The 25,620-nt window shown below is 39.6% G+C and overlaps 2 protein-coding genes across 2 annotated transcripts in view; both read left to right on the forward strand.

Annotated features, from left to right (window-relative positions):
• LOC137295690 (transmembrane protein 132E-like) overlaps positions 1–6,063 on the forward strand; it is a 78,440-nt gene extending 72,377 nt beyond the window's left edge. Inside the window, exon 9 of the mRNA XM_067827177.1 lies at positions 294–6,063. Coding sequence (XP_067683278.1) covers positions 294–1,346 — 1,053 coding nt within the window. The 3' untranslated portion in view covers positions 1,347–6,063. The remainder of the gene's footprint in view (positions 1–293) is intronic.
• Positions 6,064–11,198: 5,135 nt separating this feature from the next.
• Positions 11,199–21,503, forward strand: LOC137274273 (cylicin-1-like). The gene is made up of 7 exons (XM_067807389.1): positions 11,199–11,250; positions 12,078–12,184; positions 13,629–13,722; positions 17,068–17,210; positions 17,817–17,983; positions 18,544–19,745; positions 21,373–21,503. Exons 1-7 carry the CDS (start codon positions 11,199–11,201, stop codon positions 21,501–21,503), a joined length of 1,896 nt encoding a protein of 631 aa, XP_067663490.1.
• The last annotated feature ends 4,117 nt before the right edge of the window (positions 21,504–25,620 follow it).

The raw sequence follows: 25,620 nt of genomic DNA on the forward strand, positions 1-25,620 counted from the left end.
AAAAGCACAAGACCACACACACATATTCAGATTCAGCTGTCTGATATATTGAAAGAAAAGTCTCACTACCTGGCTATGAAAGGATGGTTAAGTACTGATGTGTTGAGCGCATGGTAGAGTAAGAGAGGATCAGTTTTGGTGCCCCATGTGGCAGGACTAGAAAATGGCTCAAAGAGGTGAATGGCCCAACATGCTGACATGAGGCTCTGAAGTGGAAGTGATTAAGTCTCTGTATAAGTGTTACTGTCAGGAAAATGTGTTTGAAAACTAACTGTGATATGTCTTGATTTCAGGAGGCAAGTCTGGATGTGTCAGTGCAGTATTCTGATGGTACAAGCTTCCCTCTGAAGTACATCAATCCCAAGGACTACGACATTAAGATTTCCTCCCTCAATCACCACGTCATCGACATTCTTGACACAGACAATTATGAGATCCGTGCAGTTGGCGAAGGAAGCGATGAATTTGTGAAAGTTGTTTTCAGGCATGGAGACCAATGCCCACGTAAACGTTCCCGCCCGCTGTCTACAACCTATGTATATGTGACTGCTGACTTCTCTAAGGAAGGTAGCTACCATGACAGCCTTCAGAGTGATGGCAACTACAACAACCGCGCCAGTGGACGATGGGAGGACGATCAGGATGATCACAACCAGAATATTCAGAAGATACACATTGACAATAAAGACAAATACTTTCAACACCAGCCCAAGTCCAAATTTGATAAGGTTTTGAAGAAGGACAAATCAGATCCTCGGCTGATTCCTGTTGATTTGGCCTTTGATAATCTCCCCATGCCCAAACCCAAATCGGAGGCTCACCAGCAGCCAATCCGAGAAAACAACCATCTGTCACCATTGGAGATTGGCATGTACGTCCTGCTGGCTGTATTCTGCGTTGCGATTTTGGTCTTTACTGTCAACTGTGTTGTATTCATGCTCAGATACCGCCGGAAGCGTATTCCAAAAGGTCCCAAGGATACTGTATCTCAGGCTCATGATTGGGTTTGGATCGGACGCTCAACGCTAGAACGTAATGGTGCTCATCACACACGCTGCTCACAGACACTCATGCCAGAAGAGGACTTCAACGGGAATCAGATGATAGTTCGTCCCCAGAGTAGCAGTCATAGCTCTAACAGTTCACAAAACGGTGGGAGCAACCGCAACAGCACTGTGTCAACTTACAAAGGCTCGGAATGCAGTATTCGGATCACTGCCAACCCACTTCTGGATGGGGCAGATGTCCCCAACCCAGAGGATGCCGAATGGGATTATGAAGCAATGGGGATGACATACGATCAACTAATGGAATACTTTGATAATTTGAAAGAGTCAACTGCATAACGCCTTAAGTTTTAATCTTCCTCTGAACTATTTTCAATTTTCTGCTGTATACGAGAGAGCATGAACACTGTGAGAAACGTGGCACTTTGCTTGCATTTTCGTCCTGTTTCATTTCTAGTGTTGAGGGAACAGTTGGATGCAGTGCGTCTTGCCTTTCGACAAAATGAACAGGAAAACACATGTGGAAATCTCTCCCTTACGAAATGGTTGTGCAGAAGACTGGAGTAGGGCACGGTGTAGTTCCGAGCTGTGGACTTGAGTGTTGTTCAGGTATTTAATGGGCCAGGTCCTCGCTGTGATGTGAACCAAGTATTTCTTGAGGACCCACACTCATCTAGCAGTACTAGAGACTTGTACCAACATACTGGCACCCTTGTATTGTCTATACTACATGTGTAGGATATATGTGACTATATGCCACACAGATAGTTTGTGATCCTATATTGGAAGTATTCACTGTAAATAATTGTACGTTGCCTGACGGTTCCACTGAACTGTCCTGTGGCAGGAAGATGGCAGGTGACCTGTATTGCATAATGACTAACTTGAGAGTTTATGTATCAAAATGGCGGCCTCTTAGCACATGCCTGAGCAGTGCGATGGCATCATAGTGCTGGTGTATATAATACTCATATTGTCTTATATATTTGCATGTGACAGGCAAAGGAGACAATCATGGCTTATGAGAACTGGTCCGGAGTCAGTGGAATTGGTAAAGGGAAGTAACTCTAACAAGGGAGAGAACTGGTGATGATAGGACCATGCACATGAACAGTGAAGCACTGTGTGGTGGTCATGTAGAACAACAACAACTTTTTCTACAGGCAGAGCAGATTATGTTGAGTCCTTTCGTGGGTAATGGCAACAGTTAACAATTTTCCTTGGAGAAAATTTGTTGGTCAGGTGAATTTGAAACATTTTAGCTTGATCTTGGATACTTTTTGGCTGATTTGAAATTACGAGGTTCCGATATCATAAGTTGCTTTTAAAAATGCTCTGTATACCTGAGTGTATTTTTCTGTGGAAAAAAATTATTTAAAGAAAATCATGGTTTATCAGAAAGGGATCTGAATTGCTCATGACTGTTCTCTTTGTCGAGAACTTTTTTTGTTTTTGACGGTAAACCCAAAGTAGTTAAGAATCAAATATCCTGGTCAGTGTAATTGTTGTGAAGTTACTGCAGGCCACCCCTACATGTGCATTAACTAACCAACCCTCCGTTCTACACCCATCAAAGGTTGCCATTCAGGGAGAGCCCAGTTCAAGAACAGGGATTGTACGATCTCTCTCAATGTACCCATTGAACAATTATAATATATTTCCTTAGATTATTTTCCATTCTGTTTGTGTGTATTCTCCCTGCTTTCTTCAGTGGAACTCCCAAGGGCTGTAATGCCCATCAACAGAATGGAAGAGTTCTGTCTTTAGCCTGGGTGCCAGCCCTGTCTGAGGTGTTTCCTCAGTCCTGTGTTATTGTGTTGTTTATTATGCATATGCGAAATGCAATATATTGATATATGCTGGGACCCTTGCACAGTGTCTTGCTTGGGGAAATTACTTTGATCTGCAAAAAGTAATGGCAAATTTTTGAATAGATAAAATTGTGTTTGCATTTCCCGAATGAAAATTGATTTGGTGCCCCAGCTGTCCTAGATGCAGCATTTTGTTATAGAGAGAAAAGGTCTTAAGACCAGTATCATTGTTGCTTTTTCTCCAGTTTTAAGCAATGTAAGAAATGAAAATTTGAAATCTTAAACTCGCTCTCAAGCAAATTGTGTATTGAGAATATTGGTAGTTTTGGCATGTGAGAAGTGATTTTTAACAGTATTTAGTTTGGTTATTTCCTCTTGAAAAACATTGTAGTCTCAGCTGCACAGTTCAAAGTGAGTCATAAACTTGCTATGCCATCAGTTGGGGAATCTAATATAACCTGGAGTAGTTTTCCTTACAACTGTTCAGTTTTTGGTTACAGACGTGTAGTGACCTTTGACCAAGACACTGTTGCTAGGTAACCAGCTGTTATTATGACTATGACGTAACTCTGTGTAGATTGTGTTAGCATGGACACTTTGCTTCAGTGGTGCTCCAATGCAAGTCATGTGACTTGTCATTTCACAGCAAATAGATCTGACTTTTCCCCACTCCTCACGTCTTCTTCATTAGTCATTCAAAGATTGTGATAGATGCCAAGATAATGTCCAAATACCATGTCAGATTATGGGTCTTGTCAAAATGAAATCTCAATTCAAACTTCTGAAATGTGATTGATTTAAGTCAAGAAAGTTGAAATCAGTTTACTGATTTAGAAGTTATGGACGAATATTCAAATGCTGTGGCATTAATGGTTTATGAGACGACTGAGCAAAAATATCAGAATCAAAACGTTTACTTCATGGCAAGTATATTTTTTTTTTTGGAATGTATCTTGAAGTTTGTAATTAGCTCATTCGTAGTGTACAAGTGAAGTTGTTGTTAGTGACCTAAATATCGCAAACCACATGTAAAATATGACACTTTTACTGAAAGTATTTGTGCGTGTTGATGCTTGTTGCAACCTAAATCTCATAGTCTCTAGGATGCTAGGATAGATATTGAAATGTTATTTTTAAATAAAACAATGATTTGGTGTGTAAGGCTATAGTGAATTAATTATGACATTTTCAGACTATGAACTGACAAAATTACCCAAATGAACATATATTACTCAACTTTTGATGAGGATAATGTCATTTTTGTTTACATAGGCTTGGCATTTTATTATGTGAATCAGTTTTTTGCAGCATAGAAATGTAAAATATCCTTATGAAAAGTGGAGTAGTATATGTACACAACTAGTCATTGTTTAAGGTCGGGAATCTGAGTAATGAAATATTTTTCAGAACAAACCCTGCCCCTGGAAATGTTTGGTTGAGAAAATAATCTGTGAAAAATGACAGAAAACTGATTCATTTTGACAGATTTAAATATGTTGTGTTTAAAATAATCAATTCATTATGGTCTTCATTTTTACTAGTGAAAACCCTGTTAAGTTTTGCACATTTCTTGATTGTGACAACACCTGGTGTTAATTAGTTTCCTGTAACCATGGTAACAGAGTGTTCCTGTCATTGTCTTGTTAAAGTTCCCCTGATGCTTGGTTGCCCCTACTGTTGTCTAATCTACGAGCCTTTGTGATACTGTATTTAGCATTTTCCTCGAGACTTGTACAGAAACTAAGAATCCACTAGTAAATATCACTTAACTTCTGTATTGCTACTCTACAAACTGTTTTTAGATATATATTTTCTTTTCTGTTCTACAATTTTTCCTCATTTGCTATGTGTATTAAATATTTAGACTTTTATTTAAATTTTTATATTTTTTTATTTTAATGGCCATTTTACTGATGGACTTTAATGCATCCTGGTTTTCCACGATCACTGAATTATGAGATATTATTCTTCTTTCATTATTACTTCAGCAGCAGAGAAATTTTCTTCATATACTTGGTAAGTTTTGAATTATATTTAGCTCTTTCAAAGTCTTGTCTGATTTTGGCATATTTTTTTAAAGAAATCAACAAAACAAAACCATTTCAGGTGGCTAAGTCATTTGTTAGAAATTCTTATACAGAACAGTAATCTCAAAGTCACTTGATTCAACAGTTTTAATGGCATTTGGAAATAGACAGCTGCGGTCCAGAAATGGTTTTCAGAAGCTATTAAATAATAGGAGTCATAATCAAATGAATTTTTGAAAATTTGGCTTTATGACGTAATGGTTTACAAACAGTAATCAAAACACTTTTTCTATATCAAGAAAATAAGAGTTACTGAGAATGAAATAAGGTCGGCCAGATAGTTCTGACAAATGAAATTATACAGAAATATCTGGTGCTAACTGAAATGCAGGAAAATTAGGGCACAACTCAAAGACTTGGAACTGCAAATTTTGAGAATCCTCACCATGTGCTCTATTCTACAAAGCCTTAGTCCTATGATGGTTGTTCACTTGCTTTGTGCAATTGGGTACAGGTTGTGACAGTTACATACATATTCTTATTTCTCATGACCTGTTTGGCGAGATTGGGTAGTCCAGTAGTGAAAGCATTCGCTCGTCACACCAAAAATGGGTTTGATTCCCCACAAAGGTACAATGTGAGGTCATATTTGGCGTCTCCTGCTGAGATATTTTTGGAAAATTAAAAAAAGACAAAAAATAAACACCTGGGAAGGAGAAGGTTTTCTTACTTATATTTGTGGAGTAGATTGCAAATTTATACCAGTTACGTGTATTTGGTTTTGCCAATTAAACTGGTTTTCTTCTTTAGATTTGAGGTACTAAATGTTGGAATTAAAGATTTGAGATGCAAAGTTTTTTCTTAGCAGTATGGGAACATGATAAAATGACTTATGGAGCTTGGTACATTTGATGGTGGGTCATGAGAAATGAGATTTCTTTTATCAAGCCTTGGGTAGTCATGCAGTGTTAAAGACAGCGCAAGTGTTCAGCTCGTCTGCCTTATCTGCCTGTGGTCACAATGCTGCAGCAACAAAACAGTTTTCTTTGGTATTTCCTGTTAAGTTAATCCCTCACTGTCTTCAAGTCTGTGTGGATGTGTGTCTGTCTGTTTGTCTGTCCTGTGTTGTCATGTGACCTGTTGCATGACATAGCAGTGACAGTGTGTCTGTTGTTTGTGACAGATCCAGTTCTACTGTCAATAAATCATTTCATTATACCGCATTGTTTGTTGTGTTTATGCTGTTCATAGGGAAACAGGCGACGCTATGAGAAGAAACATATAATGTTTAGATGTTAAGATCAAGAAGAAGGTAAAAACCCAAGAAGAGAAAACCCAAGCCTGGATACCATTGAAGATCTCTCTGTTAAGACTGATCTTGATGCTTGTCTAAGGAGGTGAGCAACAGGATCTGATGGTCAGGTTTGCTGACTGGGATGATGCATGTCATTGTATACCAGATGCATTGGTCCATGTATCATTGCAGTGTTTGATCACAGGATTGACTGGTCCATACTCGATTATTTACAGAATGTTACCACACAGCTGGAATGTTGCTAAATGCAGAGCAAAACTAAACACTCACACCTTGCGTAGAGCTGGGCATGTGGATTTATTATGGCACACTATAGTCATGCTGATCTCTAATATTAGCTCATTTTAACCATAGTAGTATACATCAAGAGGAATGGCTGATGACAGCTCTGTCGGTTGTATTTGACATTCACCAGTATCAGCACTACCAAAAGTAGGATCTATAGCCTTGAACTGAGTTGTTTGATGTCAGCCAGGGGTCCAAGGCACATAACAACAGTGTATAATGCAGCGATATCAGTTGACAAAGTTTACATTAATAGTCCCATATAGCGGGTGGTGTAACTTAAATCTACATTACTACCTACACTATTCTTGAGCCTAGTTGAATCTGTGACTGGTCTGTGTAAGAGGCTTTGTGTGTCTGTTAAAATAATTTAGAGAAGATATTTAACCCAAACATAAACCTCATCAAACTGTTTCTCATTTGTTTTTTCTGGTAACTTTTGTCTTAACGTTGGGGGACAGAAACGTCAATAGAACAGCGCGTCAGTTAGCCCTGTGTGAGGATTCTTAATTTAGGTCACCGACACTGCCTTTTGTTTTCTGCCTCGTTAATCAAAATTATCCTCAGAAAGTTTTAAATTAATTAGGTTAACGACGTCCTCGTGCGATTTAAAAAATGCTTATTCTTCCAGACATACACATTAATATACAAATTCAGTGTATTGGCACCATTAAGGTTTACCAGTGTGTTGAATAATTTTGACTGTATACTTGTGGATGAATGCTAATTCGAGGGAAATAATCTCCATGCGATCTACCTGCCGCCATGTTTGGATACTGGTGACGCACGTGAACCATAAGGTTTCCGCAGTTCATCCATATATCGCTGAGCTTTCTGAATTCCTCAGATGATCACCAGTCTTGTTCTCTAGCCACAAATTTCCCCCATACCTTCCCCCATACCTTCCCCATGGAACGGGTGAACGTTTTGAGAGCCGTTTGGAGCCTGTCGCTCTCCTCAGCGTCGAATACTCGATCTTTGTCATCGTTTCTGAACCATCGGAACTGACTTCGGAACATCCGCAAAACTCACTCTCTCACAGTCATGTACGTAGATGCAACCCAGTCAGATTCTGTGTTGACGGTGTGGACGGACCGAGACCATTCTGTGGAAGGGGCGGTAGGCTCGTATACTAGCCTTACCAAGAGGTCGGAGGACTGTTCCTCTGCTGATGACGTGTCCTAGTGCTGTCGTCGCTGTTGAAGTCGTCGTCACGAATCTGTTCCGGAGCTTGATCTACCGGATGTCTTTGGTCGGTGTCTTGACTCTTGGCCATCCCGATCTTGGGCTGTCTTGGAACTGACCTGTTAATTGGTAACGGTTTTACAATTTACTGGTGGCCTGCCTGCTGCTGACGTTAGTTATAGCAAGCTGGTGTTGTTACCTTGCCAGGCTACATGTAAGTCTTGGAACACTCGTGAAGGTGTTTTTGGTCAGTGCATGCATGCTCTGTCCAGCCTCGGTGTATTTATGCCACAATCATGTACGTGCATTTGGACCAATGTCCCACAGTTATACGTTTTTCACATTTTGAAAAATGCACGAAGTTTTTGGACAACTAGGTGAGTGAGTGAGTTTAGTTTTACGCCGCACTCAGCAATATTCCAGCTATATGGCGGTGGTCTGTAAATAATCGAGTCTCGACCAGACAATCCAGTGATAAACGACATGAGCATCGATCTGTGCAATTGGGAACCGACATGTGTCAACCAAGTCAGCGAGCCTGGCCACCCGATTCCGTTAGTCCCCTCTTACGACAAGCATAGTCGCCTTTTATGGCAAACATGGGTTGCTGAAGGCATATTCTACCCCGAACATTCACGGGTCGGACAGCTACCTTGTTATCAGGATCATATTGGGTTTTCACGACTGATTTCTGCTTGCCTTCAAAACTGTACCATGCAGCGTTTTTGTTTTTTGTAAGTTACTTTAAAAGTCATAACGTTTTCCCCCTGTAGATCTAGTTTAAATACACACCATGTACTAACTGGCCCAACACCATCAAACCATGACCTATTCATTTTCATTTGACTAATTGACACCGTAGGTTCATCTGTATTCTCTGCAGGAGAAATTATTCATTTTCGTACCATTGTGGACTAACGATTCATTCATGGTTTCATCCTGAACAAAAATTCCAGTGTAGATCTACAATTAGAAGAGTCCTGCAAAAGATGCAACAGGTCTTTTGATCAGAAGTACAGATGTAGTCCGTTAAAACACATCCTTGATATCTCCAGGGTATACGTTCCTGGATGCATCTACGGCTAAGCCCGATAAATGTATAACCTCCCTTTTCTGACGTTTTATCCAATCCGGTTTATACGCTGAAAACTTGAGCGAACCAATGACAACTCTTTTTCGCTTTTGTAATTATCTCTCCTATTAAACTTAAAAAATGGCAACACGAACCATGCAGAAGTTCTCTGAAAGAGGCAGAAAGAATTCTTGCACATACTTTTTTTTAAATTATCGGACCTATCAATGTGTCTGTATGACCTCCCCCAAATCTGAGTCGCACTGCGAGCAAACCTTCGCAGCTACTACCTTTATCTTTGTTGACACTGGCAAGTTCAACTGAAACGATGGCTTTGCTGGTTACCGTGATCTTCGGAGCCAGCAAAGGGAGACAATGACATTTTCGGGTCGAGTCGTAGATGAATCCTGGGTATAGTGAAGATTCATCGGAACGTATACCCTGGAGATATCGAGGATGGTTAAAACATGTACATCCTCACCCTTTCTCACGGGTTTATGTTTCGAGATTCTTTCAGCGTCAGTCTCCGTTATTGTCACATTTATTATTTTGTTTAATCTCGATGAAAAACAAAACAAATCCCAATAGAGATCACTTTATTCGAAGAAAATGAAAGAAACCTTTTGATTAAATTTTCCAGGTTTGATAATCCAAAGACGTATATTCGTGAATATATGTCTTTGGATAATCTCAGAAAAATTCAGATCTTCTAGAACGGGTCGGTTTGCCGCCAAAATGTCGACGACATGTTGCTATAATATGACATCATAATAGTAAAATGACGTCATCATTTCCTGTGCTCTTTTGTTAACCCTGACAAAATGGCTGATGTACGTTGACTACAAGGGTCAAGGTTTGTGCATGAAGCTTTTCCCCACCACAATCGGTCCCGCTAAAACTGTCTCGATCAATGTACTTAGTATCTTACATCCGTTGTTTTATCATGCTTATGCACAAACGTATGAATCTAGATATATTCTTTCAAGGTACATTACTCCGACCTTTTCTGAACCCTAGTAAATGCATTGTCATTTTATTGGTCGTTTAATGCAAGAATACAAATAACATTATTTGGCAGGGTTACAGAGTACCGGATACCTTCTGCCATCTTTGAAAGCAAGCAAGTTTACGTTTGGTTAGGGTTAGGGTTAGGGTTAGATTTGGGGTTTGCGTTAGGGTGACGTGACACAAGGTGTCCGTTATTCTGTGGTTCATGTGACTTGTTTACCTGGAACATCTGTGGCCATAAGTGAGTCATCATTAGTGAAAATTCCACACACTTGGATGTTAATTAACTGTTGCAAGAATTAATTTCATAAATTGAGTAGAAGTCATTTTGTTTCGATATTTTGCAAACATCTTTGAAATCATCTTCAGCTACGTGTAGATAATTTTCTTTCATCTTTTCGTTGATTATTTATGGAATGACACCTGATAATGCATGCGGGACAGGGAAAGGCAGAGGGCATGGGACATTTTGTACATGAGAATAAACACGACCCTATGAAATTTATACGTATACTATTGATACAAGGGCAGTGACCTATTCTTATTTCAGCTACTAATCCTGAAAATGGCCCATTGTCAAAGCTATCTTTCCCAATCCCTGTAGGCCGCTATGATATAGACCCATGAAGGTCCCGGGTAGAATGGGCCTTCTGCAACACATGCTTGCCATAAAAGGCGACTGTGCTTGCAGTGTTCACAATGGTGTTTCAAAGTAACAGGACATTAGGTCCTGTAAGTTTCAGATGTATGTCTGACACATTGAAAATTCACAGGACCCACAGAATAAAGTTTAACAAACATTTCAGATTTAACATTTCTTATAATTGGCACTGAAATTATTAACATTATATGATAACAAACATTAGATTTCTAAACAGCAAACAAGCGTCACATGCCGCAAATAACAACTTCACGCAAAGACATTGTGAAATATTCAATCAGACGCTGGAGCTGACGGGTTGGTGATTTCTATCCGACCACTGGCGAATCTGCCAGATTTGTCAGAGGGTCAAATGCTATTCGTGAACACTGTGCTTGTCGTAAGGGGCGATTAACGGGATCGGGTGGCCAGGCTCGCTGACTTGGTTGACAAATGTCATCTGTTCCCAATTGCGCAGATCGATGCTCATGTGGTTGATCACTGGATTGTCTGGTCCAGACTCGATTATTTACGGACCGCCGCCATATAGCTGGAATATTGCTGAGTGTGGCGTAAAACTAAACTCACTCACTCACTCGCTATGATATAGAGTTCGCGGCTGAAGCACTATAAGAACAACTTAGTTTTAATCTAGCCCCATAGACAGCCATGTTAAACCTGATTGGCACCTTTAATATATGTTGTTGAAACAGCTGCAGTTTTCGTAATAATCATCTGAAAATTGAATGTAAATTATGTGTTTGTAGCTGAAATGATTTCCCAGCTGGTAGGTAAGTATTGTAAGCAATTTGACTGAACTATATTTACGAAAACAAAAGTAAATTAGCATGCAAGTCTATGGGAATTTCACTAATAATGCCTCACCAATGACCAACTACTGTAAGTACTTGTCAGTCGTCAAAATTCTCATAGACTTACATGTTATTTTAGTGTAGGTGTAATAATTTTCTTTTTTTTTTCAGTTTGGGTTATTTGGTTGTCAAATTCTGCAGATTGTTAGAAAATCATCTTGGTCACAGACACAGAATTTCCTAGCAATGTTTCTGCTGCACCAAATTAACACGCCAATCCGAATACTTATGTTCAGCCATGGCAATGAGTCTGTATGACGTCAGTTTGATAATAACAAGCAAGGATGATATAAATAACCAGTGACTGATACTATGACCACAGATCCATGCAAACAGAAAATGATGACATGATCATAGATGAGACGTGCCTTTGCCTAGACTTGTTAAAATGTGACACAGCTTAAAATGTTTAGGGTGCAAATTTATTAAAGTTCTAAATATTTTGGAGAAAAATATTCAGCTTCCAGTTGAAAATCAACGTCTTCCCAAACCAAGTGGTTTGCTCCCATTAATATCCTTTTCTATCACCAGGTTTCTCAATTTCCCGAATGCTTGTAAACTGTGTTTATCTTTCCACTACCGGCATTTCTACAATGTGTATGGAAAGTGGCACCCACAAAATAAAAGTAGTTATGGGTATTTTCTTTTCTATATTGCATGTCCAAACTAAAAAATACCACTAAAAGAAATTACCTATATTTGAGCTGATAATTGTTCAGGTAATTTCAAGGGTTGCCCTAAATTACCTTAGTGTGTTATGCAACCTTTATGGTTGGTCACACTGTGCGAAGTCGTCATGTATAAGATGCGTTTGATTCCAGATCGTGTTTGTTTACTTTATACTTTATGTTTCAGATGAAGAAGATGAAATATTAGAAAGCAGGATGAAGGCCATTGGATTGGGTATTTTCCTCATCTCTTTGGTTGTCTCAAGCTCAGCAGTCCCCTTGACACTAATAAAGGTAACCTGTATATCTGATGACTAGTTCACAGGGCGCTGCCATTGTGTTTCAATACACCAGGTGGTGGGATAGCCTAGTGGTTAAAGCATTCGCCTCTCACACCGCCTGTGCATTCCCCACAGATCAGAGCCAGTTATACTTGGCCACTTGACATAATTTCCATAGACTTGCTTGTTGATCTAGTTTCGATAAATAACTGTCATGACTTTACTTTTCGTGATATCCAAATCAAATTTCCAGGTTTGTGAGGAATCATCTTACCTTTGTTTATTTATCGACTGGCAACAAATTAATCAACAAATGTACAGTGCCGTGAACTCTTTATCATGGGGGTCTATGGGTTTGTGCATTTTGGATCCATACCTAAGTTGAAAAATGTGTTGTCTTTAGCTGAATAGTGGTCGGAAATGTGAACTGAGCAGAGCAGAGCAGAGATAATTTCACATTTGCCTGTTAATTTTTTACAGAGATCCATCCTAAACGTATTTCTGAAATTCATGAAAAATTATTTATGCTACATTAAAATAACATCCAAGTCTATGGAAATTAGGTCTAGTGGCCCAGTATGACTGACACGGGGCCAGTTCTGATGTCCGACGATCTGATATTGCTGGATGGAAATTACCTCTAGTGGCCTAGTATGACTGGCATATCTGGTGTCCCGCAATTTGATATTGCTAATATTGCTAGATGTACCACAGGTGGCGTAAATCTAAAGTCACTCACTCACTCCAAGTTATCCAGTTTAGGAAGCTTGATATCTGACTTGGGCAGAAAACCTATTGCACGTGATTGTTGGGTTCTCTCTGGTTTACCCCCACCAGGATATAACTAAAATCTGTGTAAAACCATGCCCATCACAATCAAAATCTTTCATCAGTATCAGTATATCTTTCATCAGTATCAGTAAATCTTTCATCAGTATCAGTAAATCTTTCATCAGTATAGTTTGGAACTCTATGACACAGTACTACATACTGTCTAGTGGGTGGTAGTCAGTGCAGGCATGTGTTTCAAGGCCATGTGATTTTAGAAACAGCCTTGTGGCATGTAATATAGGACCGTTCATAATTTATGGCTAAAGGGTGTGATTATGATGTTATGGGGGTCATCCATTTTGTTTTGGGGGTGGGATGGGGTGGGGGTCATCAATGTTGCATTTTTTTCCAGAAAAATATTAAATACATATGCTTAAGAAGTGCGGGGATGGGTGACACTGTCTCTGTGCATGACATACAAGGCGGGGCAACTTAATATGAACGTTGATTTTTAGACGTTTTTGTTTGTTTGTTTGTTATATTTTTGGGGTGGAGAGGTGGGGAAGGTGGCGGGTGTTGTCAGTCACATTGTATATGCTTCTCCATGAAAATCATCGTCATCCCCAGCGAACCATAAAACATGAACGTTCCCTAAAGGTCTTTGCTATGACCGTGGTTTTTCTCAGGATCCTGCCATCCCGCAGTTATGTATGTCGTCTGCTGACTGTGAGGCTGTCAACCAAGTGTGCCTGAGGCCGCCGAGCCAGAACTACGGACATTGTATTGTTAAGGTATATTGATATACAGATTTGTATTCCTGGTGGTAATAGTCTAAAGATAGGCCAAGTTACAATATACATAACAAATCTACCGTAGAGAACTGGGCCTAGATTTTCGAAGCTCTCATTGCGCTAAGATAGTCTTAAGATATCGTTGATGTATGGCACTTACGACTATCGTAGCGCTAAGAGAGCTTCGAAAATCAAGGCCCTGATGTTGACCTGGAATGTAGTCAAGTGTCAGCTGCAAGTTGTCTTCCTTGAAACGTAAATTTCGGCAAAAATACTCTACATATGATTTTACCTTTAAAAATTACCCGTAAAAGATCCGGCAGAGAATTGATCTTCAGCAACCCACGCTTATCCTAAGAGGCGACTGACGGAATCGGGTGGTCAAGCAGGCTGACTTTGTAAACACTTGCCATCGCATCCCAACTGCATAGATGTTCGCATTGTTGATTATTTACAGACTGAACGCTGAATGCTGAATGCAATATCAACCAACCAACCATTCAAACTTGAAATCTTTGATAAGCTTGATTGAAGTGGAAGGGGGTGCTGAGACTTTTAACTTTGAATTAGCTACTAATCAGTCTCTTGTTCTGCATGGCGGTTGGGTGAAAGGTGGCAAAACGGTACATTCATCACAATGAAAACCCCAGTTCAATTCCCGGGTACAGTGTGTCAAGGTGATTTCTAGTGCCCCCCTCCTTGTTACTGCTGTAAATCTACGAACTCTGACGTGAAATCATACTCACTCACTCATTCACTCTCTCACTCACTTGTGTTTCATAACAGGGAGCGCTAACTGCAACAAACGAAGGTCTGACCACCCTAAGACCTGCTGTTTCAGTACAACCCAGGAAGGCTGAGCGCCCTAAGAGGGAAGTCATTAATAATTGTATGTATATACTTGTTGTATTGATTTATACCAGTGAATATCGTTGTTGACATTGGTCTTTAGTAATTCTTGCTTGTCGTAAGGGACGACTGAGGGTTGCTGTGTGACTTGATTGATACATTTGATGAACTTTAGATAAGTGATCACGCTGTCAGTCACTTGAATGTTTGGTCCAAACTCGGATAGCGCACTGTCATTCTTGGAGATCCCGATTAGATTTTGTCTCCAGTAACCCCTTGCTTGTCGCAAGAGACGGTTAGGGGATCGGTTGGTCAGGCTCGCTCGGATCACTTATCTACATGGATGCTCATACAGTCGATTACTGGACTGTCTGTATCAGACTGGATTGTTTAGAGATTGTCACCATATGGCTGTAATATTGCTGAGTGCAGCGGAAAACAACAAACAAAACTAGCATTATTACCACACACTCACTGGTCTCATCTCAATCCCATGAGACATCTGAGACAGCACCCACCTGACAATTTCACGTTGTCACAACTTTGTCACAAAATAGTTAAAGGTTATTCTTTGGACTCCCATTTACGTTGGCACAACGCTATATTCTAACGTGATACGTTTTTTACGTCGCAGCAAGATTAAGCCATTTGCTGCTAACATATTTACGTTGCCTTAAAGGTCACATGCAACATAAAACACAACTTTGCAGATTCTGGTACATTTTGGTATACACTTACCGAAACAAATCATAAAAAATGCCAATTCAACCTAAAAAGTTGAAAAAACGCGATGAAAAAAAGCCCGCGAAATCGGAGTTCAAACGTTTCACTAAATTCCCCCCAGCTCTGGGGGGAAAACTGGTTTCAACGGCTGCACTGCGTCCATAACGCATGCGCAGTGAATAGGTTCGCGGAGCTTGAAACAGTATGCATGCTGAGGTCGTGAGCAGTAGTCTAATCTTGGTTGTGTACACAAACAAGTAAATAATCTACTCGTTACGTAAAAAAAACTTGTTGATTGTGGTGAGTAGTCTCTGTCACAGAGAAAGCTCAGTGCCTGGTTTATTCACACCTATATGTCTGTCTGCCTGTCTGCTAAAGACAACATGCAATACACAGCTTCAATCATTGACCACGTGCGATTTGAACATAACACCTATCAGACTATACGACGTAAAGAAAATAAGTTGATTTATGACTCGTGCACCCGAGTCCCGTGTTTGCCACATTGTGTAATTAGGCACGTGTGATACACATGACATGTATTTATGCCTGTGGGTTGCAAACAAACTACATGTACATTCATTTTTTTCGGATGACTGGATCTGACGGAAACTGGTGAAAACTCTTGTCAGTTTCAAGTCCTGCTCTGCACTTGGACGAATGACAGATTCCAGCCGCGCAGTAGTGTACCATCTCTACTAACAAGATTTTTGATTGGATCGAGCGCAAATTCAGAGAACATGTATTTTGAAAACCCAACATCTCTATATACATTCTTCATGGATAACAACTTCTTTTAGTGTATATGATTTTTTGTTTGACAACAGTATATGAATCCATACTGAAACGATGCATCAAGTACACAAAAAGAAGTTGTTATCCATAAAGAATCTTACTTTCTTGTGACTCGCCATACTTCTAAAATGCCCATCAAACAGATCATCTTTCTGTACACACAATGAACCCCCAGCATATCAGCAAATGAAACAGCCAATCGGAAGCCGTCGTTACACTTGAGTGCACATCCACCCGCTATGGCTGGGTTCGGTCTCCCGAGGGCTTCGTTTCGGGGGAAGTAAGCCCAAGTCAAAATATTGCACTTTTGAATCGCGATTGTACGCTTATAATTTTGTTCCTTTGTATTTTTAAAAGCAGCAATGTATATTATATGTCATGAATAAGTGATAAATGTGTTTTAATTATGTTTGATTTTTTGGTTGCATGTGACCTTTAACGTTCTGTTTGACGTTAATAGTGGAATACTTACATTGCGACATAACGTTAAATGACGTACATGTATAACTAACTTTGTGTCAAGACTTTACCAGCGTTCTCACAACGTTGCGGAAGCAGGACAGGGAATGCGCCACATTAGTTTTGTAGTTGGTGCTACATTCTGCAACCTTAAGCCACATGTCCAAGGCCAGCATCTGTTGTCCATAACAACACTGACCAACTGAAAATGTCCAAAGTTATGACTGGAACTCAAACTATTTTGTGGAGCAGCATGAACTTTAACTGTCACACAACAGGGCACGGTATATCCAAGTCTGAATCTATATACATGAAAGTAAAGGATATTGATATTTTGGAAATGATATTATTTTGGAAGCAAAAAGTATGATTGTGTATGGACTTAGAAAATGATTACTGGGTAACCCGGAGTAATGGCGTCTAAGCGCTTTCGACATTATCAAGTGCATGGATACAGGCGCTTTATAAATGACCTTTATCATTTTATTACATTTAATATTATCGGCAGCTGTCCCCGCTAGTGGTTTGGAGACTGATGTAGACCTAGTCTGGTCGTATGGAAAGACTTGTCAGTCTTCTGCCGACTGTGATGCTGTCAACCAATCGTGTGTCATTCCAATTGACCACGTTTATGGGCGTTGTATTGCCAAGGTAAGACTTGCTGAATTTACCAGGGCCTAGATTTTCGAACCTCTCTTAGCGTTAATATAGTCGTAAGTTTATGATAGTGTAGGGCACTTACGACTATCTTAGCGCTAAGAGAGCTTCGAAATTCTAGGCCCAGGGCTATAATGATTCACTCATTTTTTTTAATTCGTTTCTTTGTATGTGATAACTATCATGTGATTGAAACGAATAACCATTATGTAACAAACATAAAAAAATTGATATGACTCTTGGAAATGGAAACCACGACCCGATCCAAAAAACGTTTGAAGCGCTACGACATTCGTGAGCCAGGCGTGCACTGTAGAGTTACGGCATGTCAAAACTACGAACACTTTGTGGATCAGGACCTTTGGTGATTAGGAGAGGCTTTGTGGAGTATAAAACAACTTAATTTGTCGACACTTGCCGACAAATTTGGCACTTGTGGAATCTATTGGGCGCAATACATTTCAACTGTGAAAAACATCTTTTGAAAACATTGAAGGGAAAGCCAGCGTCATGTAAATGTGATCGAAATAGTTTGTTATTGCCATGTACAATCCGAGACTGTCATTTTAAATTATCTGCTCCGAATAATTTTGTCAACAGAAACAGGGAAGCCACAATGCCACCACTCCCAGAATTGTGCAGGATGTTGCAGAACAATTAGAGAAGACAGGAAAAGAGATCGATGGAATGTCACAAACAGGACAAAATAAGACCAAACAGTTGCGGAAACGCTTGCAGCGAAACAGTGACAGGATTGGAAACATCAGGTAATTTGTTTTATTGTGCCTGTTGTCTCTTCAAGATCAGACACTGGCCAGGGAATATAGACGACTTTGTTGTGTGTATAATATACCATTAAAAGGTAGGGGATATTCCAATTTCCGAGCATACCACTTGCCAATACAAAAATATTTGAGAAAAAGTAATACATATTCATACAGATAAAACATGTCCAAAGGAATTGAATAAAATGTAACATTCTGTTTTAGTTTCTCTTCATCATCTGTTTCCTCTTTTTATCAATCTTGTATATCCTATATCCCCTACTTTCTTTAATGGTATTGTTTAGGGCGACACTTTACTTTGTTATATTGCACCACAGGGAGGAGGCTTTATTTCCTATATTCATTACTAACACTGAGGACGTTGAGGTAACCTAGTGGTGAAAGCGTTCGCTCTTCACGCCAAAGATTCGCCACATGGGCACAATGAGTGAAGCCCATTTCTGGTGCCCCTCGAAGTGATGTTGCGGGAATATTGCTAAAAGGGTCCAAAAACTAAAGTCACTCTGTCCCTTTGCTAATGCTATGCCCCTAATACCTTGTAGGTCACAGCTTCAGCCCAGGGTACCGTCTACCCGTGATACAACCAAACAGTATCGAAAGCGTTCCCTAAATCTGGATTTAGACCTAGACACTGCGCTGGATAAAACTTTGTCAGACTTGGAGGTCAGTAGGATAAGCAACAGTGTGAAGGTGAGGGCACCCATGTTGGGGAAAACCAAGGCTAAAGCATCATTAAAGAACGCATCAGGAAAGAAGGATGATGCTGGTGTGAATGTAAAGGGTGATGTAGAGATCCATGTGACACACCATGTCATACATACCACAGCTGATAACAGAACCATTGGCAACTCGTCTAATACATCCAAAACCGTGAAAACCAATCAATTTCATGGGCTTGAAACCAACTGGAGGAGGATCATTAATGGTAAACATGATTTACTGAATGCATCTCTTCCTCGCCAGCAACTTGGCTTACATCAGATGGGGGTTCTCTTAGCCAGTGTGGCCAAGGCTATAAAACATGACATCAACAGAGATCCTTTCAAACATGGCAGTGACAAATATTATTCGGAAGACTTTAGCGACATTCAAAAGAAGGAACATCGTGGCCATGATCACGCATTTAAATATGATGACACGAAAGATCTTCGTCATAGACCTGATGATGACGATGAGGATAGGCATGAGAATGAAGAGGAAGAAAAAAATGAGAGTGAGGATGAGGACAAAAATGATAGTAGAAAAGAGGAAAAGGAAAAAGATGAGGAAGGAAGGGATACGAGGAAAGATGACTATGAGTATGAGGATGAAGAAGGTAATGAAGATGAAGATCAGGATACCGACGAAGAGCAGACCACGGATGAGGATGAAGAGGATGAGTCAGAGGATGTCAAACGTAAGCGGACGCGCTCTTATGCTAATAAACCCAGAACATTAAACAAGAATATGAAGGGTTCGCGGAAACAAAAGCGAAGTTTTGGTATTGTTCAGGAAGCTGTCGAAGCAATATTTTCTGACAATCATCGAGAATCAGAAAAATCGAGCAAAGACTCAGATGAGAAATCAGACAGAGACAGAAGAAATGTCGCATCTTTGGAGGAGTTAAGTCCCGTATCTGTCTATGAGGCAGCCATTGAGCAAGATGCACACCCACAACCCTCTTCAACCATCCCTCAACTACATTCGGATGTGTTCTCTCCCACGCATGTGCCATCACATCAAGAGGATTCTCAACAAAGCGCAGGTAGCTGTTATTTTTGCTCATTTACAGAAAGAATCTCTCAAAGTCACGGGATTATTGACTCTTATGCGCCGGTAGCTTTGAGAAAATGATTGATAGTTCTCGTGTTGGTGTTACAATACAATTAATTTAATTGTCTTTGGGCTGATGCTTTTCAGTTTTGTTTTCAGTTGTTGCCAGGGCTTCTTTCACAAAGTTCAAAGGTGATCGTAAGTCACTAAGGTAACCTTAGTGCAATGTTGAAGAATGGGAGTTAAGGTAAACCTTAAGAAAGGTTGCCTTGTGAAAAGAGCCCCAGTTCAGTGTGTTTAAGTACAACTGCTTCTCTTTTATTCAAAGTGTATCAATCAATCTAGGATTTAGTTACATGTGCCTATGTCTCACACAGTCTTCTATTTTACTCACCTGGCTTAACAACATTGTTGTATTCTAACAGTCGATTGAGAAAAGAATTGATCTCAGATGTGACAAATTCAAGTAAAAGTTAAATCTATTCTCTTATGAAATTCAGTTTTTTTCGTTCATCATATAACCATTTGCCGTTTGAAAAAGAAAGATGATCGTGTATACCAATGTGATAGTTGAAGTAAAATATGTTGTCTTAATGATGGTGGATTTCACTAATAAAAGTTTCTCACCTATGTAAAATCATGATGTGCTTAATTATTAAAGCATAGTTATTCTTCTTTTTGCATGGCAGTGCAAGATTGGTTTCTCACCATTTAATCTTCTTCTGGATGTACCAGTAGTTCATTGTTATTTTCCTTTTTAATGAATCTTTCTTTGCAAAGCACGAAAAATATTGAAAAACAGAAAATCAGAATCACGAGGACTTGCTTTCATGGTGTGCGGACAATCATATCATAATTTGCGTTTAATGAATGAATAGGATCAAAATGCTGTGAGTCAGATCTGCTGTTTTAATGGACTATGTGCAGTGCTCCAGATAAGGCGCGTATTTGCGTATTTTACTCAATAAAAATCACATTTACTCAATTAATTACAAATCTGAGAGTACCAAAAAGAAAAAACGCACAAAAATCACATAAAACCCAACAGGTCTATGATACCTTGCGTACTTTACCCAATTAACTAACTTGGCTTTCTTGCGATTCGTCGCCCAAACTCTACAACAGTATTAGCAAAGGGTAGGCGATGCCTATATAAATTATAAATATACTGTTATAGCCGTAGCCACTGTCCGGAGTTTACTATAATAGTCACATGACGTCCATGTTGAGTATTTGAAAATGACTAAAACTATTTTGCAATATGACAATTAATAACAACTTTACTCCACTGAGAAGCATTTATATTTATATATGCAGGAGAGTTGTTGACCCAATAAGGATAAGAAACTCCATGTAGAAGTACTCAATTCTTTAACTTAGTGGGAGTATACAAAATGCTAGTTACTCCTCAAAATATGCAATTACGCGGAAGTAAATACCCAATTGCATGAAGAGTTATCTGGATCCCTGTATATGTAGTCTGGGTCCTGATCCAGCAAGAGTTCGTAATATTACGACCTGACCCGTCGTAATTCCATAGTTTATGGTAAACTTGCGAATCTCGACCTCAAGATAAGAATCTCAAGACCTAACAAAGAACTCTTTGTTTACTGTTACAGCCAGCAACAAGTGGAGCGAGTGCAGTGTCACGTGCGGCCTGGGAACACGGAAAAGGATGAAGGTGTGTGCAGGCACCAGCTGCACACCCGGGCAAATACAGATCAAACCATGCATGATGCCCATCTGCTGATGTCGATGTGTCCAGAGTTGACCATGGCGTTCTGGAAAACCCAGACCTCACTCCTCCAAGTGACTTACCTGATAGTCACGTCATTTAATCAGGAACTTAATTCAGCCTTGGACGGACTTAAAGGGAAACTTTTCAGTTTTCACACGCCCTGGTTTCTAAATCATTTTCAGTGATTGCAGCAACGTATGGTTATTGACAAACGCTTATAACGAACAGACGGATATGACGAACGTCTTTGGTTCTGACCCTTGCTGTATATTTTATTGGAAACGAATATAATCAGGGAGACCCTACCAAGTTGTAAATTATCCCCGTTGTAACAAACTACCTTTATAATGAACGTAAACTTGTAGGCCCAATAGGTTCGTTATTTGGGTCATTGTTTCTTGGATGGTTGGATTACTGAATGTTGTGTTCTTACATTGTCGGTAGTGAAGAAACCGATCTCAACTGCACTCATGAGACAGTAAAAGTTGCCATATTCTCACATATATACGGGACAAAATAAGTCATGGATATTGGTATTTTCAGGATTGATATTGCATCAGTGTGTAAATGAAGAAATAGATCATTATTCACATTTTGAAAATTTACCTATATCCCTAACTATGTTTGTGCAGTATGTATGTCAAGCGGGAAAATCAGATCAAGGGCAGTAACTCTTATCCGTCTACAATGTTTCAAACTTGCCCTGTTTCTTTAGCAAAGTATATGTATTTCCTACTGACAAGAGACAATTAGGGTAGAAATTGAGTATTGGGATTTTAGGCTGCGTATATGCTGGTCTCCAACAGTAGCATTGATTATAACATTCCACTTGATATATCTTGATCACGATTTAAATAGAAGAAAGAAATGGAATAGTTAAATTATTTTTTAAAGAAATGAGTCGTGAGAAACAGGAAATTTTGTTGTGTTATCATTGCTAAGGTCAAACAGTTGTGTGGTGAGTCTCCTAAAGACGTTGTTGTACGCAGCATCCATGAAGTAGTGAAGTAGTGAAGTAGTGAAGTAGTGCGTTGACAATAACGAACTTGAATCCAATAGTCAAAGACACAGTTTTACACATTAACATAAACAAAATTGCTTTCTTGGTTGTTTCATCTTAGGGAATGTGTGTTCATTGTGCATTGTGTGGTACACAGTGTAAATAATCGGGGATGATTATTACGTCGTCATTCTTTCATCCCGAAATTGTGTCCTCTATTCACTCTGTAATTTGTTTATTCATCCTGTGATTTGTTCATCCAGATATTCGTGAATATAGAGGTAACTGGGTCTAGATTTTTTCGAAGCTCTCTTACAGTTAAGAAAGTATTAAGTTAATGTTGATGTATGACTCTTACGGTCAATATGAAAACGAGGAGAGCTTCGAAAATCTAGGTATGTAGATTAATGCTTAACATTTTAAGGGGGTATCGAATAAAAGAATATCACTGAAGTTGTTGTCAGATACCCTTCAGGAAGAGCATGTTCGTATCAAGGCAAGACATGTACTGAACAGCAAAAGAAATGCAACTTTGGTCTTTAAATAGAAGACATACACATGAACATTTTTTCTCTAAAATTGCGTTTCTTTTGTTTTTCAGTATATTTTGTACATAACTTGTGTGATAGCATTGCATTTGTAATATATATATATATAGATTATATCGTTCGCTGTTATTAGATGGACTTGTGTTTTGTGATTACGGTGTCACATTATGTGTGGATTCAAGGCCACCAAGAAAAAATGTTATTTTAAGCCTCACCCAGCTGTATTTACAGATATAGGACACCGGACTGGATACCACGCAGATGACTTCAGACAGCTATATGAAATCAGTGGCATAATTCAACCAAACATTGCAACCCATTCGTTATGTTTTTAAACAGTATGTTTGTATGTTTAAAGCCGCATTCAGCAATATTATAGACATTTGGCGGTTGTCAGTACATAATCGTGTCTGGACCAGACACTCTAGTGATCAACATTATGCGCATTAATCTACACAATTGGGAAACGATGACGTGTCAATCAGGTCAGTGGGTCTGACCATCCGATCCCGTCAGTCGACCCTTACAGCAAGCTTGAAGACCAATTCTACCCTATCTCGGGTAACAACAAGCCGTTGCAGCAGAACAAACAACATTGTACATACTTACAGCAAAAACCAAATACAAAAGCACAACCACTGATGCAGAATTGCACTTGAGAGAAAATATAACTGCCTAGTTTCCCTGAACCACATTATTTTCTCTTCTGCCTTGCCCTCCCGTCACTGCTGAAGCTCTAAACGAAGGTTCTTAATTTCTCATCTCACCGGAGCTCCTTTTCAACTTATTCAGAAATTCAAGTACCTCTTGAAGTACGAATCATGGCATCATTATACACCAACAAAAAACCGTTTTACATTAATCTGGACCGCCAAAATGGTCTTGTTAAGAAAGCGTCTGTCTTGAGCGTAGAGGTTCGATGTTTTGATCCCAACGTCATACCAAAAGATGGTACTTGTTATTAACCTGCCTGACACGTGGCATTAAGGATAATGGTCGACATGGAATTGGTGTTAAGTGTCCAAGTAGGATATACATGTTTGACTTCTGCTTGCTAATAACCATGCAGGTCGGAATGTAAGTGCAAAGGTCTTGACTCTATGCCACCTCATACCAGATCCACATTCAGTCATAACAAACCGACAGGACTTATCTATAGTAATAGAGGAATCAACTTGGTTGTGTTTGTCAAAGCTGAAGTCAACCATATTTATTTGTTTCTCACTTCCCGTCCCAACCAGCAGGAAAACAAACTGGGGGAAAAAAGCATGTTTTTCACTAACTGTGTAACGTATTTTAAGAACTTTCGTGATTTAGACCACTTGGTAAAATGATCAAATTCATGCTCGATTTGCTTTGACTTAGGAACAACATCTAACATACAGGTTATCCTGTTGAAATCTTCAAAGTGTCGATGTGACCTGGAAAATGACGTGAAGTTCACTGGGCCCTGCGCCTACACCGCACGTGTGTACTGAGGGACCGAGCCTAATAAACTTCGCGCAAAACGCACTGCGGGGGATAGTAATGCAGACGAACAAAGACGATCTACTCCTTCACATTGTACAAAGTATATTTTTTATCACATTTTGGCAATTTGTGAAAAAACCCATCTTAAAAATAGATGCCAAGAATTTGAAACTCGTGTTTACCTTCTGTGACTCGCCTTCTGGACATTTGCTATATTTGAGGGGATTTTACTTCGTTCCCACTGCAAGAAGCCTAAGATCCCCAACTTAGAAAATGCCTAAGTATTTCCAAATATGTTTTGAGTAAACTTAATTTCAAACCCGTCTTTAACATGATCTACTACCAGCAAACAGAGAAACTGGGATGTCGTATTATTGTTGTATGTATGTTGAAATAGTCCAAAAAATGACGTCATCAAACACCTGCGTGACCTCATTTCGCGGAAGTCAATGGCCTTGGAGAACACTTTGTTGGTGACCTCATTTCCACCACGACCTTGACCGGTCCTCACGGTCATGGGTGTATTTTAGATGACACGCCTAGCAACCATACAGATAGATTAACCGATTTCATCACGTTTCATGTCTTACCTATATAAAAAACCCTTTCATTTCGGATCATGCATCAGTTTCATTCCTGAATACACATCACATCCAGGGTCCGAGGTTATAAACAAAATTTCGTGCTCAACTCAAGTTTATGCTCAAATTCGTGCTCATGCTCAAAATCGCGCTCAGCCGAGTTTCGTACTCAAGCAAAAGTTTGAGCACGTACTCAGATTTATTTATAACATCCATTTACTGAGTCTGAGTTCTGAGTTGAGCACGAAACCGGATTTGAGCACGAGATCGTACTCAGGAAAGTTTTATAACCTCGGGGCCTGGGGCCAGTTTCACAAAACTCTCGTAAGCCTAAGATCTCGTAACTTTTCTCGTAGCATTTGCACCTCCTATGTTACAGTATGCCAGGTACAAGAGCTACGAGAAAAGTTACGAGATCTTAGGCTTGCGCGAGTTTTGTGAAACTGGCCCCAGGTCTCTCTCTCCCTCTTGAAGATGGAAGCCCTTCACCGTGATCATCCGAGGAAAAACTATTCTGGCCTCGTGCAAAC

The sequence above is a fragment of the Haliotis asinina genome, chromosome 1 (assembly GCF_037392515.1).
Source record: "Haliotis asinina isolate JCU_RB_2024 chromosome 1, JCU_Hal_asi_v2, whole genome shotgun sequence".
Taxonomy (NCBI): domain Eukaryota; kingdom Metazoa; phylum Mollusca; class Gastropoda; order Lepetellida; family Haliotidae; genus Haliotis; species Haliotis asinina.

What these genes read in the sequence shown, in the direction of transcription:
- LOC137274273 (XM_067807389.1), top strand. Translation starts at nt 11,199, where the DNA reads ATGCAAGTCTATGGGAATTTCACTAATAATGCCTCACCAATGACCAAC. An exon ending in TCCCCTTGACACTAATAAAG is followed by an intron (nt 12,185 to 13,628) that starts GTAACCTGTATA and finishes GGTTTTTCTCAG; the next exon opens with GATCCTGCCATCCCGCAGTT. An exon ending in GAGCCAGAACTACGGACATT is followed by an intron (nt 13,723 to 17,067) that starts GTATTGTTAAGG and finishes TATTATCGGCAG; the next exon opens with CTGTCCCCGCTAGTGGTTTG.